This window comes from Crinia signifera, chromosome 8 (genome assembly GCF_055691185.1).
Source record: "Crinia signifera chromosome 8, ASM5569118v1, whole genome shotgun sequence".
Lineage (NCBI taxonomy): Eukaryota > Metazoa > Chordata > Amphibia > Anura > Myobatrachidae > Crinia > Crinia signifera.
In genome coordinates, this window is record NC_139224.1 from 56,989,811 (window position 1) to 57,002,606 (window position 12,796).

Below are 12,796 nucleotides of genomic sequence, written 5' to 3' on the forward strand. Positions count from 1 at the left end.
CATTGTAAGCACCCATTTGGGTGCTTAACAGCACCCGGGTGGTTGATGTGGGTCTGCATTTAACATTGTAAGCAGTCATTTGGGTGCTTAAAAGCACCCTATGCAGAAAAAGGGTAATTGGATCTATTAGTGATGGTCCTGTGAGCGCCAAATGTATGAAATTGCGTAAATCGCGTCCATCGCATACATTGTATGTATGTTTACAGTACGAGTGATGTGATAAAAATGGGTACGATGAAAAAATCACTGTAGTCGCATTAATCGCAAGAATCGCATGCATCTTGTGGTGCAGAAACACATAAGATGCATACGATGCTTGCGATTAATGTGATGCTAATTGTGGGCGCCGTGCTAGGAAAGTAGTACCCTTCCATCACTTCTACCAAAGCAGGTCTGTTCCAATCTGTTGCTAATGTACTTCCCCTATTGATGGGAAATGCATGGTAGATGGTGATCTATACTAGTGAACTACAGAGACACCGAATGCTGAATAAGCACTGAGGCTGACATAAACCACGTAGGGTTCCTGCAGGCTGCACTTGCTAGCTGTCACATGTTTATGTTGATGAGGATGGGCACAAAGCCTATCAAAGCAGGGGGGAGGGCTTAGAAGGGTTAGGAGTGATCACGAGTTAGGGTGATCTGCCTCTGTCTCAAGAAGCCCCACCCACCCTTCCCTATTTTTCTTCTTTGGCGGCGGTAAAGAACGGTCATCTCTAATAGATATGTGTGTATGTAGATAGTGGGGTGCACTCTCCCTTGACATCGATTGTCGTGGGCCATGCTTCTGCATGGGGGATGACCGTACCATCTTCCTGGGTGGTTGTGTAGGGAGAGTGATCACCAGCGATGGTATGCATGATGATGTTTAACCCCCACTTTCCTATAATGACCGTTCTTTGGTGAGACCACCATTAATAGTTATATATAGTTAATTGTCAAAATAAATTTGATATTATTTTGAAACGCCAGCACTTTGTGTCCGTGTATTTATTTTTAGGCTAAGATATTAGATAAGTTAAGGTTAAGTTATGGTTTTATGTGATGGTTTAGAGTGTGGGCCTGGGGATACCCGATAGTGAGTTTATGGATCTTTGAAGTCTGCTTGGGAACTCGTATGTTTTAAGATATATAAACTCCAACTAAACTTCAATGTTAAGATTTAGGGAGTTTTGTAACAGGTCCCAAGGTGAAGGAATGGCACAATTTTGTCAAGTTGTCTAAATCTAAAGCGGGAATTAGAAGGATGGTTTATACTTATAACAATGATTTCAATTAAGTGATGAAGTCGCCAATATCACGCTGATTCCTTTATCTTAGAACCAATTATATAACCCTCTTAAGGTGCCCATGCACTATGTGATGTACAGTACTTTGTGCTTTTAGTACTAGATTGCATTGTATGTAGTACAAAAAGCACACAATGTGCTACAGCATCGCATACTTTTTGTACTAGATACGATGCAATCTAGTACTAAAAGCACGGGCTGCACAGACTTTATGTGCTGTGCAATGGGTGTGCACATCTCATCGCACTGCCCTGTTGCATCGTGTATGGGCACCTTTAGTGTTAATGAATTAGAGAATAATACATTTAAAAGTAAGATACGCAAAAAACGTCTAACATACATTCTAAAAACTGGCTATATAAGTGGTGAAAAAAATATTTTCTCATCAAATTTAATTCACCCCAGCAGATAGAGTTGACTGAAATGGTGCAAAAAAAAGCTTCTGTCACATTCATACAGCCAGCAATAGGGATCAAAGTAGAAGTCGGTGTGACAAACAACCAGCAGTAGGGATCTATATAGAAGTCAGGTGTGACATACAACCAGCAGTAGGGATCAATGTAGAAGTCAGGTGTGACATACAACCAGCAGTAGGGATCAATGTAGAAGTCAGGTGTGACATACAACTAGCAGTAGGGATCAATGTAGAAGTCAGGTGTGACATACAACTAGCAGTAGGGATCAATGTAGAAGTCAGGTGTGACATACAACCAGCAGTAGGGATCAATGTAGAAGTCAGATGAGACAAAAAAAAAAGCAGCAGGGATCAATGTAGAAGTCAGGTGAGTCAGAAAACCAGCAGTAGGGATCAATTGCAGTAGTCAGGTGTGACATACAACTAGCAATAGGGATCATTGTAGAAGTCAAGTGTGACCACCAGTGATCACTGTCGGCACGCACGCACACGTGCACACACACGCACACACACATACGTGCATCTGAGGAGTAAATCTGAGCCATTTAGATCATTTGAAAAAGACGTCACTGTAGTTTTTCAGTATTATTTATTGGTTTATTTTTAAGAAAAACTCCCATGTAGTTTGACAGATTTTGCTATAAATTATAGGGAATAACTCTGGATCACTTGTGCCATATTGGTCTGTCTCTGTCGTTGGATGAATGTTTGTACAAGAGAGTCATTTAGAAAACATTCAAAGACACTAAAATGGATAAACTGCAAATAACGTATATAATCAGTATCCAACAATGCAATCATATTCTGTATAGATTTTCCAGCTTATCTGCTCTTACAATGTGTATTTTCTGAGGGGTTACCCTGCAAGCCCATCATTCTTTAAAACCACTGTATCGTTAAGTAGATATTGATTTCCACTTAGCCGTTTATCTGCAATCTTAAAATGGCTGCCGGATAGAAAAGAGCGCGCAAACCAGAAATGTTCAAGCATGTATAGAAAGATAAAGTTTGACTTTAAACACATTCATTCCAACACAAAGCCACCAAATTTTAGAAAAATATAGTTAAAAAAGCAGCGTAATCCAGTACCTAAAATAATAGTGTTGGGAAAGGCCAGGTGTTGCTCGAAGTCTTCAGTGTAACCTCTTAGAAAACAGGGTGCGTTACTATGACAAGTATAAACAAGGCACTTCTGGTAGTAAGCAAGAGGTTTGTTATAATGCAGTAATTAGCACACTCCCATTGCACGCTTACTTTTAATACTTCGAAAATGGGCTTTACAGTAGTGCAATCCAAATACTGTACATTAGGACTTACTAAATGCATGGTTTCCTTAATAAATCTGAATGCAACTGTTGTGAGAGGCACACGTAGACCGCCTCGGATTTGTAGTGCTACTCTCTCCACTTTAACGGCAGCTATGCAAACATGGCATGCAGGAAGGAATTGAAAGTGCTGGGATAAATGGGATCCCAACAACAGCCTGGCGGAATCAGTAGGCACCAGGAAAATGCACCTATATTCTAACACCAAACACAGATTAATTTGTAATCAACAGTGAGGCAAATTCAACAGCTCCTGGTGTTACTAGTGCCATCCGTATTACAGAGGATTCTCGTACCGCAGGGAAAATACTCATCGTTGTTTCTCCTGAAACCTCCTACAGGGAAATTCCATTCAATAACAGTTAGTGATGGGTTCACACCTGGCTAGATCCCTGAGCACCTCAATGAGCGGGTGAGGACTCACAGAGCGAAAAGGGCATCTTCAGATGTTGCTTTCTTATCCCGTCCTGTGCTGGGAGCTGCTCTGGGAGCGTCGGTCGGTGGAGAAGGTAATGTTGGAATATGATCTGCCGCCTTTGCTCGCTCCTCTAGAAATTTATCAAACTCTGTGCAGGGAAACAAGCAAAGATCACAACATACTTAGGATTCCCAAAATGTAAAAATAGAAGAACTTTATTTATCTTTTAGGTTTCAAATAAAGATCAATTAATAAATACTTCGTACAATTATACACCGCATAGTAGAGATTTTAAAATGATAGTTATTCGCACAGGGCCTGATTCAGAGAAGTAGATATTACTCCAACTGGACTGCACAAACACAGGATCTGTTCTGCACACGGGCAGAGCAGGTCTCGCGTTCTACAAAACGGGGGCATTTCACCAAAGCTGCCCCCAACCCCCAATTCAGTTTGTAGGAAAGCAAAGGCCAGGATCTGCATCTTTAGACACAGACTTCCTGGCCTGGCATTCTGCCTTGGCCAGGCTTATTCAGATGTCCAGTGGTTGTGGTAGATGGAGATGTGGGCTAGAATAGTCTATTGTTGGCCTATATGAAGTTGCTGATAGGGTGCTTGGTATTAGCAGGTGGTCTAGTGTGGTTGGTTGAGGGTCTTGTGCTCTGAGGAGCCAGCATCCATACCCTGGACACTGGTTGACTCAGATCCCAGAGTGCCCCCCCCCCCCCCCCCCCCCCCTGGCGAAACCCCCATGGTGACCATCAAATGATCTCTCCTGTTGGGGGCAAATGCGAGGGGACGTGTTTTCATAACACTCTGGGATCTGCAATCTCCCCCCCCCCTCCTCCCTATCCCCTCACATCCATGCTAGAGGATGTGTTATGAAAACACATCCCCTTGCATGTGCCCGCAGCAGGAGAAATCATTCGACCATCAAATGATTTCTCCTGGGCTCAATAATATGTCAGTGGTTACCGACTTCTATCTGCAGGCTCCGGCACAAACACAGGGTAGACGGCTGACGTCATGTTAGATGCATGGGGATGCGCCCATGAAATGCTGGGATTTCCCATATCCAAGCCCCGCCCCCGCCTGTCCACCCGACTGTGCAGGTTGGTGAAGGCACCCGTACAGGAGCCCAGCACATGCGTATAGGAGAATATGTGCCGAGCACGCGGGGGACTGATCAAATTACCATCAGGGCCCATGTGTAAACTGCCTTTAGACCACTCAATTTTGAAACCGGTGTTCAGAATGGGCGGCCACGTCACATGATACAACAGCAATGCTTCAACCCTTTAAAAAAACAACAGTATATCTGATATAAATTTGTATTAATGACTATAAGCAAAGTAAAAAGTGTCTAATCCCAAAACACTGTAAAAATTGTAGAAATTCTTGTTTAAATAAAGTCACTGAACGTTCCAATGTAGACATTTACATTGAAAAACTCTCTTTTAACACCAGGATACGGATTCTTAAAGAACGAGACCTACCAATTACAAGCAGGGCCTTTTTGGACGATATCTCAATATATGACTGACTGTCATTATCATGGTATCCAAATAGAAGCAGTTTTTATTGGCTGATAAAGGACCCGCGTTCACACATTGGATAAGGGATAAGCTCCCGATCCCATAAGTTATAGCAGCTCCCAGGCACCGTAGCATAATAACCAATATATGCCAGCATCAGGGGGAGGAGCATGCTGCATCAGGGCTAATAGGACAGCCCCCAGAGAAGACATTCGCAGAAGTAAATTAGGATACCCCTTTATTGAGGCTATAATTTACCTTAGTACTAAGTGCTAGGTACTTACCTTCACTGGTGACACCATCATCCCCCTCTATTTCATCACCCTGTGTGTGGGGGAAGGACACAAATATAAATGATTTGCAATATGCTCAAAGAGGTGAATGGCAATAATCTCTGTCACGGTCACAAAGGATGAGTGCAGTACAAGGAATGTAGAATACATATCACCGCACAGAAAGGACCAGCACTTTCCTGCATCTTATGACAATTGCCATTATATTACTGTGCCGTCTAAATCAAATTTAAACACAAAAGTAGTTCATGGTATATATAAAAAAGAATGAGGGATTTAATGGATTGGACACGGTCTAGTTTTTTGGGTCAAGAAGAAAGAAAAAAAAGACTTCTAAAGGGGTGGTGTTCTTTATAAAGGACTACGGGCCTTATTCTAGTTCACTCTTAGAGGAAAATTCCTTCTCAAATGGACTAAACCAGTGGTAGCCAACTCCAGTCCTCGAGAGCTACCAACAGTGCACATTTTCCAGACAACCTAGCTGCTGCACAGGTGCACTCATTACTAGCTGAAACATTTTAAAAGATCCACAGGTGGAGCTAATTACTTCACTTGTGATTCTGTGAGGAGATCTGGAAAACATTAACTGTTGGTAGCTCTCAAGGACTGGAGTTGGCTACCCTAGGACTAAACCATGTGCACTGCAGGTGGGGCAGATGTAACATGTACAGAGAGAATTAGATTTGGGTGAGTTATTTTGTTTCTGTGCAGGGTAAATACTGGCTGCTTTATTTCTACGCTGCAATATAGATCTCACTTTGAAGTAAAACCTCACCCAAATGTAATTCTCTCTGCACATGTTATATCTGCCCCACCTGCAGTGCACATGGTTTTGTCCATCTGAGAAGGAATTTGCCCTGAGAGTGAACTAGAATAAGGCCCTACATTTTAATATAATTTAACAAATATTATATCTGACCAGTGTAAAATATTTCAATACAAAACATAAATTGTGAACCAAATTGTACTGAAAAGTGTAGTCAAATATCAGCAGCACAATGGGTGGTTGTGAAAAGCTTGGTGACATAATAATAATAATAATAATAATAATAATAATATACACTGTCTGAGGATGCCATCTTTCCACCAAGTCAACTTGCCAAATTTCTACCCTGTTAGAGATGTCTCAGATAACTAAGGGCCTTATTCTAGTTCACTCTTTCTGACAAAATCCTTCTTAGATGGACAAAACCATGTGCACTGCAGGTGGGGCAGATGTAACATGTGCAGAGAGAATTAGATATGGGTGGGGTTTTACTTCAAAGTCAGATCTATATTGCAGTGTAAAAATAAAGCAGCCAGTATTTACTCTGCACAGAAACTAAATAACTCGCCCATCTAATTCTCTCTGCACATTTTACATCTCCCCCCCTGCAGTGCACATGGTTTTGTCCATCTAAGAAGGTTTTTGTCAGAAAGAGTGAACTAGAATAAGGCCATAAGTGCTGGAATATGGAAAATAAATGGTCTACGACAGGCCTGTCCAAACTATGGCCCTCTAGCTGTTGTAAAACTACACATCCCAGCATGCCTTGCCATAGTTTTAGCATTCCCTTAGAGCATGGGTCTTCAACCTGTGGCCCTCCAGATGTTGTAGAACTACATGTCCCAGCATACCCTGATAGTTTTGGCATGCTCTTATAGGAAAAAATGAGGCAATGCATGTTGGAACATGTAGTTTCACAACATCTGGAGGGCCACGGGTTGAAGACCCATGCCTTAGAGCAAAACAGTGGCAGTGCACGATGGGACTTTTCACCACAGCTGGAAGGCCATAGCTTGGACACGCCTGGTCTAGGAGTAACTAAAGCATTTGATTTAAAAATCTTTGCACAAGCATGGAAATCCTCAAAAGGAAGACTGTTCGGTTGCTTTGACATCCGCTGCATGTGGTGAGAACAAGTTTTCATGTATTATATTTTACCAGCATTGTTATTTGTATTATTATTTTAAACTGTGAATATATATATTAAAAAAACAGATTACTCACTAGTGAGCTATAAATTGTAAGCTTGCGAGGACAGCCCTTTTAATTCTTTGTCTGTCTGTTATTACCCATCCCCGTTTTATTACAGATTTTTTCCTAACTGTAAAGGATAATATACTAGCACTAGGCGTGCATCTGGTCACAATTCAACTAGGTAAGTATAATTATATAAAGTGGCGGCTCCTACCTGTGTGCTTTGGGGGGGTTGCGGTTATCTTCTGCTGCACTGCTCAGCCCCGCCCATTGCCCACCGAATGGTCAGGTCATGAATGGAGCGCATGCGCAATAGCCACAATATCAGGAAAAAAGGAATAAAAATCCCTTACAGTGGCAGCTTGCACGCACACTGAATTCTATGGGCTGCTTCTTGTGCAGCCCACAGAAGATCCTTACGGCTGGTGGGAGGGAAATTGGGCATGCACAATCACGCCCCCATCTCTTTCCTTCAGCTTCTATGGACTGCGTCATCTGCAGTCCTTGAAGCAGCGCTGAGCCCAGCATGTAAGTAGTAGATAGTGCTTCCAATAGGCAGAGGCGGGCTGGGCCGGGTGCCATGTGCCCCCCCGGGCCACTTTATCACCAAGTGCCCTGGGCCGCAGAGCACCAGCTAGAGCAAATGGGCCCTGATGGTCCAGAGTATACTCCTGATGCAGCCGCAGCTGTCGGCAGCAGCCGCGATCATGTAATGTACACTACTCACCAGCAGACGTTTACTGTGACCTACACTGGCAACCGATGCTCTGTAGGTCCAAAATTAACTACAAAGCAATCTGTGACACGGCCGCGCTGCCGCGCATAGGCGGCCGTATCACAGTGGGAACTACTGCATGGCTTGTGCACAGCTGGGTGTGTGCTCCGCTTCTGCGTGACAGGTGAGCAGCATACACAGCAAGCCTGCGGGGGGACGGGGAGCGGCAGCAGAAATGACAGTTTATGAGTGATACGGCCGCCCTGCTGCTGGGGGCCGTGTCAACCAGGACCACTCCCTCACATATTTCATTTTGTGCCCCGGCCCCCCCATTATGCATTGTCTATAAATAAATAAATACAAATAAATAACAGAAAAGTGGTTGTATAAATGGGAGCCTAATTCTTAAAAGGAGGCTCCCATATTTATTCAATTAATAACAAAGAAATAAATGGCCCTCCTGTGGAACTACAAATCCCACCATGCTCTGCTCAGTTTTCTATCCGAATATGCTGAAAATGTGTTAGGCATGCTGGGATATGTGGTTCAGCAGCAGTTGGAGGGCAGCTTATTATTATTCCCCACCCCTGGTAGCATCTGTCATTAGGTGACTCCCATATAGGCAGAGCCATGGAAAGCCCACCACTGACTGTATCCTGAATCTGAAAGGAACTAGTGGAGAGTAAAAGAAGTAGGGAAAGAGCAGAAGGAGAGAAGAACCCAGTTAAAGGAAAAGAAAAGAGGGGAGAGAACAGCAGAGAAAGACCAGTAAAAAAAAGAAATCCAGGTTTGTGTATGTTCAGTATACTCTTTTTTTTATTTGGGGGATATGTACAAGGTACAGTACTAAGGGGAAAATCCTATTAGCCCTGATACCATTTCAGTTGATAAAAAAGGGCTAGATTGCGCAATTAATGACCGATGGTCATTATCAGGGTACCAATTAGCGGATGTTTTTACATGTAACACAATGGATTGGCGATAATAAGCTCTCACGAGAAGGGCCCTCTTCCCTAATGTGCTTTCTCTTCTCTTAAACCACTCCATAGTCCCTTCGACGACCCCCCCATACACTGGGGTGATTTCCATGCTATTTGGGCACTTTTGCAGCGATCAATCACATGAAAAGTGCCCAAATAGCATGTGACAGACGGCAGGTTCTGATGTGATGCACTGTCCCATGCACAACTCACCAGAGCCTGCGAGTCACATCGGCTACATAAGCAATCTGCTAATTGCTTCTGAGCCAGGTATCCTTGGCTACGATCGCATGTGATATAACGCATGCGATCCTGCTGCCCATGAAGGTCCCGGGTGGCTCAAGTGTATGCCCAGCTTAAGTGTTTCCTGTTTTGCTTATTCATTTATGTACTCTGTAACCGGGTGCTGCGGATCCCTTGTGGCGCCATATAAATAAAGTATAATAATAAGGAGGCTATGTTACTTATGGGCCAGTGCTCTGGACTTGCCCCCCCAGGCTCAAAGTTGCCAGCCCCTGCCAATAGGAAGCCTCTGCAATCATTCTGCTTATTGGTGGTGGCATATTTTTACTGGAGGGTCTGCAGCCCCTAGGTCAAAACCACCACTGATTATATGGGACAACCATTATATAAACCAGAGTGATTTCTACTTCACATTATTTAGTAATTTAATAAGGATTTACATAACCCTATACTGGTGACAAATCAATATTCTGTTAATTAACAAAGGGGAATCATTTTTACGAAAACTAAGCAATAAGGCCAGATCTGAGTGCTGATTTCAGTAGTGCTGCTCTAAATGGCATATACTGTATTTCAGAGGGTACTTCTATCCCAAGGACGGTCTCTCTATCACTCACTGCATCTGCAGACAGCCATTTTTCAATGTCCTCCATGATGTTGTTCTGAGGAGTTGGAATCTGAAGGAAAAAATAAAATACATTTGTTTATTATTTCAATGTCAACATTGGGATTTCACTGTTCTAGATCAAATGATGCACAATATCTTTACATTTCTCGGATTTGGATTCTATTTTGAGATAATAAAATAGTAAAAGATCTGCAGGGAGTGGACTCTAAAGACACACGTTACAATTTGTCTTCATAGCTGCAAAAGCCAGTCATTCTCTAAAAGGTCACATTTCCACAATAATGGAGGCATGGAAACAGAAATTGACACAATACTTGAAAAAAAAAAAAACATTCTATTATTTATATAATGGTATCCTGGTAGGATGGTAAATGGTAGGATTTTGCAACATTGTTATATAAATTCATATACTGAATGATAATAGTATTCAATTTAAATCACACAAAGACAGGCCCAACTTCATAGTTACAAGCTGTTCACTATTTCTTATGTTAGACAGCACAGTAAGCTGGGTACTGTATACTGTACTGTATATTTAATTGCATCATGTCACATATAAGAAAGTTCCTACTATACAAGAAAATGGGCTGGTGGGTAGCCCACACACCCTGCATTATACTTCGCTGCTGGGTATCACAGTCACTAGGTCCCAGGAAATGCTGGTGGTGGGAGGTACAAGGAAGGAGGTAACTGACTGGTCCCGTGGGGATCTGGATGATCGATAGACAATCAAAAGGTCAACACCGTATGGTTGACATTGACAAGATCAACATAAGCAAAAGGTTGACATGACTTCTTTGTATTTTTTTTTTATTTTTTCTTTATTTGGGTATGTTGACCTTGAGCCTGATGACCTGGTGTCTCTCTTCCTATTGGTGTTGACAAGCACAGTGTCAACCTATTTTTTGATTAACTAAAATACCACACCCAGTCCATGATCAGTAAAGACAATGATACCGCTTTCAGATCACAAATGCAGGGTCGCACCGGGACTTTGCAAAGGTTCAGTCCCGATGTTACCTTGCATGTGCGGTCTGTTCACATCGCCTCTGCAAACCGGTTTGCTGATGTCATGTGGGGGTGCGGCGGAGCATCATCGGGGGAGGAGGTAGTGCTTAGAGCTGGCTCTGCTCCAAGCGCTGCCTCCTCCATAGTGTGAACAGGAAACGGTCGCTCGACCTGTTTAACCCCTTCACACTGCACAGCAACATGGCAAGGAACCGGTAATAAATCTGCTTTTTACCCAGTTCAGATTGCGGTGTTGCTACAGGTTAGCTGTAACCGGTAACCCCTTTCATATCACACTAATTACCGGGTCAAACCGGCAAGAAACCGGATGTTTTTTCCTTCCTGCGCATGCCGCCCAGTACAGAAATGATCTTGGTGCCGTAACAAAGGGTGCTATAATTAAGCAGAAATACTGGAGCGGTCTAGAATGTTACACAAGTGGCTTGATGTTTTTTATCTTCAGTTCTGCAGTAAGAAGCTCATAGAATTTAAAAGCGTACAAAGTGGCACTTATAACTCCACACCATTCTAGCATTTTAGAATACATCTGCTGCATGAATGTATGATTGAAGCTTAATTTAAATAGGGTGCTGGCCTACTAGGATCAAAAGTATAGGAGTACCAAAAATCCTGTTTTAGTATTTATTTTTTCATTTACAGGTTGCCAGCAACTACAAATCTGCTCACATCCGCTGTGTTATGCCATTATTAAATAGCCCTAATGCTGCAATCCTCTGAAAAAACTGTTTTCAGAGTAGTGACAGAATTGTGCAAAAGGACGTTCACCGCTCTCTTCAGCCGCCCGCTCATCTGCCACTGGAAACTTCTGCGGCTCCCAGCATCTTCACTGCCATGGGCTGCCCGGAAGCTGCACCTCTCTTCTCTGCTAGTCAGGGAGGGAGTGTCACATGACTCTGGTTGTATGAGCCATCTAAAGACAACTTAGGCCGGCATTGTATGATTGTGTGCACACAATCTGCATACAATCAATTTTACAATCCATTGAGATTGTATGATTGGACGCTATGTCTTTCAGATGTATGGGAGCCTTTACACCTCTCTCCTGTTACAAATAAAGACATTAAGCAAACCTAGAACAGAAAGTGTGCTATACGGTAGTTCTGCATTCTGACATCTTATAAAGAATATTTATCAAAACTTGTCACTAAGAACTAGACAACAACTTCTGTACTGATATTGCTGATCAGGCAGGGAAGCGTTCAGATTACAGCAGCCCAATAAGCAGTTGTAGATTATCGGGAATAGCTGCCTCTTCTATATAATAAGTTGAAGAGTCTGTGTGCGTGTGTGTGTGCGTGTCCAGGGGCGTAACTACCATAGGTGCAGGGGGTGCAGCTGCTATGGGGCCCAGAGCTGAAGGGGGCCCATCTTTGCTGTCAAACTAATATGTTTTGTATACATTTATCACCATCAGTTGTTAAACAGGGGGCCCTTACAAACTTTTGCTATGGGGCCTATGAATATCTATTTACGCCTCTGTGCGTGTCCGTCGCATTGCGGACACACCGTGGCACTCAGAGACACCAAATTCAGCAACAAGATACCTCTGGACCCAGTGGTGTGCACCTCGAAGCCGTTTTTGGAAATTTCACTTAGAAATTTAAAAAACACCAAGTTTTAATTTTCCTTCATTGATGTTCTGGGGAAAAGATCGACGATCTGGGAAACCGTGGACGAAGGAACAACTCCACACCTGATTTCATTGCTGTCATTGAGTATGAATGACACATTCTAACATTATGGTGAAGGCTTTAAACAATTAGGTAATAGTTGAGGATATACATAGACCACACATAACACACACACGTACACATTGTATACGCACACACACACACACACAGTACACCACATACGCACACATAGCACACAACACACACATTTATACGTAGAGCACCTCACACACTTACACATTGGACATATACACACACAACACACCACATGCAGTACAATACAAATCCATACACAC

The 12,796-nt window shown here is 42.9% G+C and overlaps 1 protein-coding gene across 1 annotated transcript in view; it reads right to left on the reverse strand.

The window, feature by feature from the left end:
* Positions 1-2,278: 2,278 nt before the first annotated feature.
* The window catches only part of TOM1 (target of myb1 membrane trafficking protein), a 165,029-nt gene continuing 154,511 nt past the window's right edge, over positions 2,279-12,796 (reverse strand). The window contains exons 13-15 of the mRNA XM_083156447.1: positions 9,791-9,850; positions 5,267-5,306; positions 2,279-3,595 (exon numbers count right to left, since the gene is read on the reverse strand). Of these exons, the coding sequence (XP_083012573.1) occupies positions 3,450-3,595; positions 5,267-5,306; positions 9,791-9,850 (246 nt within the window). The 3' untranslated portion in view covers positions 2,279-3,449. The remainder of the gene's footprint in view (positions 3,596-5,266; positions 5,307-9,790; positions 9,851-12,796) is intronic.